Genomic DNA, 8032 nt, shown 5'->3' with positions numbered 1-8032 from the left:
ACACGAGGGTCATACTACAACAATAACCTAAAACATGACTTAAGATAACCATCTGGTAGCAAAACTTTCTCACCAGCTTGAAGTACAGGTGACAATTAAAATGATCAGGCCCAAGCCCAACACACGCAATAATTGACCATCCACAAAGTCAGAGGTAGGCTAATTCATAAACCAAATAAATCAAAAAGAGAAATACTTTAATCCAAGCTTTAAAAAAAACCTCTCGGCGATTTCTCAATTTCCCACACAATACAGTTTGCAAAGACAATTATCTTAAACAGTCTACAAAGTGCTAAAGTACGGCTAGTAGGCGACTTTCCCAGGTCAGACTTTATCCTCAGGTGGAAACTAGAGAGCATTGCAAAACCCTCACCTGATGGGTGACACACTTTCCTGCAGTGGCTGAGGAGGACGAGCCTGCTGTCCAAAGATGACAGACGAATCTGCAGCTTGAATGGACCACCCTGGTGATTTGCTGCACGATCCTCCTGCAATGGTCCAGGGGGTGTAGAAGAGGAAATCCAAAATGAGAAACAGAACGAATGGCTTTAAAAAATAATTCCACCTGCAAGTGCCCCTGCACTGAAATCTAAACTTTAAGAACATCAAATTTTGCATTGTTTTATGAGAATTACACAGCTACCAATCAGCTCAAAAGGCAGGTCTGGTTTTCTTCGACAGTGCTCAGAGGGAGGCCAACACACAGAAAGGTCAACCCTTCAATCAAATTAAGAGCTTGGTCTCCCCATTTGAGACAGCTACTGTCATTCTTTTCTCTAATGATTCTAGCCAATTTCCTCAGAAACACATGCTGGTAATCACAGGACTATCAGGTGAAAATGGGCATGGACTGAATAGTAATTGAGCCAGAGTCTAACTTTCATGAGGCATATCTTACTATCAACATGCAACTTTGAGGCACAATCATGAAACAGAGCACAGTTATTAGCATACCAGTCTAATGGGATAGAAGAATAGAATGCAGAAAAAAAAAATTTTAAGTATGCATATACTCACTAGACTTTTTTTTCCACTAAACTTTAAATGATTTAATTACTGAATGTATGTCTACTTGATTTTCATTCTGCCACAATATCTTGAGCATGTTTAAGTAAAAATTACCCACTGTATTATGAATGAGTGAATGTGTGAATGGATGAATGAAAGAGAGAATGAATGAATCTTCCATATACCTTTCCATCAGGGAGCTTGGTGCTTGTAGTAGGTTTTGTGAGGTGAAGACCTATGCATAGAAATGGAAGCAGCTGAGGACTCGATCTGCTAACATAGTTTCCAGCACGATCTATTTAAATTATGTTTTTAAATACTGGTAGTTCCCAACTGTCCACATTAAATAAAATCAGTAGCACAGTTATTATAAACTAATCCCCAAACTAGTCATTGCTGGACTGATTTTTTTCAGCCTTTGATTACGGGAGCTGATCTGCATATTTGTTTAGGCTGGTTTTAAATTCAGTTTGGGTTTCCTAAGCCCACGCCAGATAACAGTAGGAAGGAGAAGGCCCAGGATTATATTGGGTGTCAGAAAAAAAACTATTCTGGAGCTATGAATATGATCTCCAGTGTGAATAATCTGTAAACAGGTAAGTGAGCCAATTATCCTTGGGTACATGGCAACACATCTCATGATTATTTTCATCCATACACACTCACTATTTTTAAGAGCACAGCCCAGCTGGAAAGGAAAATAATTTCAATTGCTTTCCAACACTTTGCAAAGTAATGAATAATAGCCAAAGTATTCTTACTTCTAGCTAATCCATTCACCAAGTATTTATTTAAGCATCTATTGCATGCCTGGGGCTAATATGCACAAGAAGGAAGTTTTCGAGGCCTTGGTTTCCCCACATGTAATCAGTAAGTGTAGACAGAGAAAGAACGAAGCTGTTCGAGGCTATAACATCTCTGAAGTCCTTGGAAGACACTGTCCTTCGCTAAGAAGCTTGTTGAGTCACAAATATAAATAGTGGCCAAGTTAAATAGAAGCTCATAATATTCTATTTATTCTTACACGGTACTTGTTTTAAGGGCCCGGGAGGGGGGTAGTAATCTTGATTTTATCTAGTAACACCTCAAATGAAGCATCAAAATACATGATCATCATTTTCAAACAAGGTGCAGGTACCGTGGATTTGCAAAGTGCTTGCTTTATGAGCTAACAGTTGAGAGTGTTGCCTTGTGTATCGATGTATGTGCACACCATCCTATTTACCGATCACCTGGCAGATAAGGTTTTATAGAGTCCAAATTACAGTCTCCTCCTATTCTGCTGAAGTGCAGAGAACAGTCAAACATGATGCAAATGCTGTAAAATATTAATTTACTCTCACGTTGGTATGCCTACTTATTTCAAAAGCATTTGTGTTGCTACACCAGTTAGACTAACTCAAAGAGTTAACATAACTTGCTGTGTTCCACTGCAGGGAAGAAACACAAGGATAAAGCAAGGCAGAGTGGACTCTGTATTGCAAAAACATACAAACAACATACCAAAAAAGAGCCTATAGACTGTTTTATGTATCTGCTAAAAATGGAACCCTTAATATTTAAAAAGCACAGCAGGGCAACGTAACACAATACTATTAATAGTGGAAGATAGAAAGATGGCCTAAGTAATACTGATATGACAGTCAGTAAAGAGGTGATAATATATAAATAATGTGGATACAGGATATAATATAAATACTTCGGGGAGAGTAAGCCAAAGCTAAGGGTGCAATAAAAGAAAATTTGCCGTACGCGGTGACAGAAAAAATACATTTTCTTTGAATGTTAGAAGCATAAATGTTTACAGGTTAGCAGCTATGACAATGATCACTAAAAACTTCTGCTAAATAATTCATTCAAAACGTGTCCGTTAAAGAGCACCTAAATAGAAAAAAAGGAGTTCTTCTTAGACTGAATCCAAACACCATCACCAGGGGAACCTCTGCCCCCAGAAAGCCTCAAACTGTGGTTACACTACAATGAATTTTCCGAGAAGTAATTTTCAGGTTTAGGATACAATTTTTGCTTACGTTATTGCCATTACCATTGCATTTTCATTACTCCACAAACGGGATGCATTAAAAGCTATAAAAAAATCAATGAATCAGTTCTGCTCACATCAAATATGTCAAAGAGAATATAATGTTTGTTGCTTCTTTGTCTTTAATAGTTCTAAAATGTGTTTTAGTACATCTGAGATGGTAATAGGTAGTACACATATTTATAGTACATGGGCCTGAAAACTTCAAATTTATATGGATTATAAAATATATTACTACACTGATAAAGACAAAGATACATAAATTATGAAACAGGAAAGAGATTTCTGAAAACTGTTTCCACCAATAAAGATTAGTTACCTAAACCTTTTTATTACTTCTGTAATTTTAAGTATTTACATATTTTTAAAACCTTGATCCAATTACAACTCTTTCGGCCAACATCTGAAAATATTCTCCAACACTAGCATGGAGTATACTCATTATTATACCACCTCTTAAATTCTGAATGCGTTATTTTATTAAACTGAATTGAATGAAACTAAAATTTGAACAGCATAATTGAGGACTACAAAATTCCTTAAAAAGGGGCAGTCCTGTGTGGAATACCCTAGAACAGAAATTATTATCTCTATTGGGATTTCTATGATTTCTTCTTTTCAATCCTTTTCACAAAATAAGGAGAGCCTGCTTCTGATAAGCTTGGAAGTATGAGCAGAACTAAATCTGTTGTTTGAAGCAATTAAGCTGCACATATCAAAAGATATAAAGCAAAGGAAATCAAATCATCTGCCTCCCCTATAAAAATAATATTCTGCCTTGCTGTACGATGTCATCTTACACAAGTATTTAAGCTTTTCATAGTCTAAACTATGTGTTACTTGCAGACAACTATAAATGAAAGAACTAACATTCACTCCTACCTTCACTAAATTTCAGGCTTTTAGTAAAAACATGTTTATCGACGAACTTCTTATAGGAAACAAAATGAGCCAGTGTTAACCATGCATTAGTCATCAAAAACTATCATTCAAGGTAAGTGCAAACAGAAAATCCACTTGACATTTCAGAATGGAAAAAAAATAAAGGCACATTTATACAAAAGGAATGTGAATCAAACTCTGTAATGACAACAAAACCAGGGGTCACAGAAACTTGCTTATTGATATTTTAATAATCTCTTAAGGCTGGCCTTTCCAGGGACTCCCAGACAACTGAATTAGGCCTGTTGAAACTAAGGCCAGTTACAGACATTTCATGTATAATTTGATGGCTAAAGAGTTGTCCCTGAATTCTTCTCCAAGAGTACGGGACAATTCAGAGGCCAGGAAGCCTAGTTATAATATTTCTAATGAGGTATCACTTCTGTTTACCAAACCCTCTTCAAACGAAATCCAGAAAGGAAAATATTGACTTTCACAGTTCCCAATCAAGCACATTTTTCATACTTATTTTAGGATGGATTTATTTGTACACTGAAAAATACATGTTCACGTTGGGCTGCAAGTAAAGCAATTTTCTGTACATTGTAAAAGGTAATCCAGGACCTCCAAGGTGTTATGTAAAACTTAAACTTCTGCGCTTTATTTTATATCCTTGCCTCCCCCATCTATTTACCTCCTAGAAATAATGGCCCGTTTTAAACACAGCAACGCTTCATCTGAGCAGGTCACAATCACGTTACCAACTGCATAAACTCACAAAATGGCAGAAATTCATAAGCACCCTGTGAGGAGCACTGAGGAGCCCTCTCAACAATCTTAGCCCCAGAGGGAAAAAAAAGGATTTACCAATTTAGCTAGGGGGCTGTAAAATGGTAAACTGACTGGCAGGATCACAATGACATCAAGACGTTATTATTCTCAATTATTTTTTCTTTCAAGTATCAGAGTTATTAAAATACTCTCCCTTATTTGGCTTGCCTGAGCAACACAGAGCTTCAGCAACCAAAGCTACTTTTCCTTCCTTTTTTTTTTCCAACAGTATTATTTTTCTTTGCTCAGCAGGCTTAATAAGGTGGTCCCCTAATGTAAAGAGCAGAATGTTGTTTTCTAAATTATTAAATGCCCATGAAATTATATTCCCAAATAGAGTACAAGTTATTGTGCAAAAGCACCATACATTACCAGTCTACCAGCTATAGGCCTCCATCCTCTCTCACCTGAGACAAAAACCTTTTAACCTACTACCACAAAGGTTAAGGATCATGGCCAAGAAATCCAAGTTAAAAATGAATACATTCAGAATGACTGCCTACTATCAGTAGCATTTTTTTGCTATTATGACGGCCACCCAGTTTTCAAATCTGACAACGGGGATATCCTTCTGGAATAAATTATTTCCGCTGAATAAATCCGTTAGAAAACCAGTCGCGACTACTGGCAACTTGAGTTCTAAAGGATGACTGACTTCTTCTGCACTTGAAAGGGTTAAGTGCCTGCAAGGCCAAAGGCACCAGACAGCCTGCAAAAGAAATGCTGTTTTAGTCAGCTCTGAAAGGTTTCTAACAAGTACCAAATACTTGTTGATCTGTTCACAATAAACACCAGCAGGATTGCCGGGCTCCTCTCACTGTCTGGGGAGATACATTTACATACTGCACCCAGTAAGCACAGCTTGTTGGTCTCCTTTATAAAAGCTGAGTAACTAGAAGCATCATTCAGTGTCTCCCGTCCAAAGATGACAGAAAGAAGATGCAGCTGAAATAGTAAAGTCTCTCATCTGGCTGGGGCAGCACAAATACTGTGCATGAAACACTTGGGAGTAGTCCAGGCACAAGACAAACCCACCTGAATGGACGGAGGAACACTTGTCTGTTGCCATGGCAGCCTGATCTAATTACATGAGTGATCAGAGCTGGAGTAAGTACACCGAAAACCTACACCCGCTGACAGGTATCTACGAGATGAGAAAGGCAGGCAGGCAGAAGGTTCAGGGGAGTCCTTCAACCTCTGCTTTATGTAGAAGGTGGCACTCAAGCCCAGTTATCTGTGGAGCTGCTAAAATATTGACTGATGCAGGCACAGAGGGCAATCAGAGGAGATTAAATGCCAAAGCATTAGTCGTTATGGTGCAGTCCCTTTCCAAGAGTTCATTTGCAGGATTTTCTCATCCTTCTCTCTGGTGGTTTCTTCAGGCAAACATTGCATTCCAAAATAGGCTGAAGTGTCAAACTACCTTCACCCACCAAATAAACCACACGGTGGGCTTAAGACAGGGGCTTCTAGGAACTGCAGGGCTCCTCAGAAACCCAAATGAAATAGCTTAGCTAACACTGTCGAAAAAGTAACTAGCTGTGCCTAAAAATAACTTTCAAGTAACTACCCACTGCTGTGAGCGATATGTAACGATTATGTTTAAATATTAAGAACAGCCTGCATTATAAAACACAAATGTCAATGAGATGTGACTACAAGATTGGCAAAGAACTTACTTGCATACACACATTCCCGTGCATGCACCAGGATGTGCACGGAGTATGCCACTCCAAGCCATTAATTTTTATTCTGTGGGTTTAATAGGGTCTTCTAATTTTGCTGATTGTATCCTGTGGATCTCACAGGGAAACTAAGAATCTCTTCGGGGACAGAACCAGTTTGTAGGAGTCCCTACTGCACAGCATACGGTAAACAAAATAAAAATAGCTTGCCGTTCTCGTTAGCCACATCGCGCATTATATAACCAGCTTCCGACTGGCTTTTTTTTTCCCCCCTTACTACTCTTCAGCAATTTCCCAATCTCCCGAAGTATTTATATTACCCTCTTATCTGTAGGATTATATACTAAAAAAGCAAAACAAAACAGAGCAGCCACGGGATTGAACCAAACCCCACAGTCCTTGGAAACTGATTTTTTTTTGTTTGTTTTCTGGCAGGATCTCCACCCCCACCCTACTTCCACCCCCCGCTAAGGTTCTTGCTCAATCTGCCTCGAAAACCTGAATTGTTTCATCGCTTCCAGTCAGCCCCCTACGTGGTCTGAAATAAAATGAAAGCACCAGCCGCGGAGTTCAGGAAGGCGGCCTGAGGGCGGGCGGCCGAGAAGGGGTCGGGGCGGTGCGGAGTCAGCCAAGTGGCCACTGAGGGGGCCCTCTCCCCACCGCGACGGCCTCAGCCGCCCCCTCCCCCGCACGCGCGCGCGCACACACTCACAATCGCACGCACTCACTCACTCACACTCACGCCGCGCTCCGCCACCGCCTCACCTCTTGCTCAGCCCGGCCGGCCCCCTGCCCCGCCCCGCCCCCTGCGGGACCGGCCTGCGCGCAGCGCTGGAACCACGTAGGAGGTGGCGGCTGCGGTCGCAGGAGTGGCGGAGCCTTCGGCCCGGCCCGGCCCAGAGTGAGCGAGCGGCAGGGCTCCAGGGCGCATCCCAGTTCCCGCAGCGCCGCCGCCGCCGCCGCCACCTCCTCCTCCTCCTTCCCCTCCTCCCGGCTTCATTCACCCTCCCAGCAGCCGCACAGCAGTTCACTCCGGCGCAGGCAGGGCAGCGCCTGCCACGGCTCCCCGGCTCCGGCCGCGGGCGCTGGCGGGGGCGCCGGCCCGGGCTGGGGCGCTCGCGGGCTCCCGGCTCCGGGCCGCTGCGACGGCTGCACATGATCAGGAAGCTGCCGTACTAACAGGGCGGCGGCGGCAGCTGCAGCCAGGGCCGCCACCGCCACTCCGGCCGCACTCCCGGCACCGCACACCCGCTCCCCCAGCACCCACCCCTCAGCGCCCCCCGCTCTCCCACCGCTCTGCGCCCGGCCACGCGCGCGAAGTCCCGGCGGGGCCGCGGCCGCAGACCCTTCCCGGTCCGCAGCCGCACGCCCGGCCAGGCCGGCCTCCGCGGGGAGACCCCCACCCCGGGGCTCCGAGGCCAGGCGGCCCCCGCGGGCAAGCCCAGCCCTTCTCCAGACCCGCTCGCTCTCGCCGCCCTCTTCGGGGAGAGGAGTGAGGAGGGGGCGGCGGGAGGAGGGGGCAGCGCGACCCCCGGCCTCCGCCTCCCCCTACGCCACTTCCAAAGAGGAGGACATGGCTCTCCGC

General features: G+C 43.4%; 1 protein-coding gene across 1 annotated transcript in view; it reads right to left on the bottom strand.

Moving 5' to 3' along the window:
• Positions 1-8032, bottom strand: part of LOC103071952 (uncharacterized) — a 39779-nt gene that overhangs the window by 15071 nt on the left and 16676 nt on the right. The window contains exon 4 of the mRNA XM_007461275.1: positions 374-488. Within this exon, the coding sequence (XP_007461337.1) occupies positions 374-488 (115 nt within the window). The remainder of the gene's footprint in view (positions 1-373; positions 489-8032) is intronic.

Source organism: Lipotes vexillifer, unplaced genomic scaffold, assembly GCF_000442215.2.
Source record: "Lipotes vexillifer unplaced genomic scaffold, Lipotes_vexillifer_v1.1 scaffold863, whole genome shotgun sequence".
NCBI classification, from domain to species: domain Eukaryota; kingdom Metazoa; phylum Chordata; class Mammalia; order Artiodactyla; family Lipotidae; genus Lipotes; species Lipotes vexillifer.
This window is presented reverse-complemented; position numbering and strand designations above follow the sequence as displayed.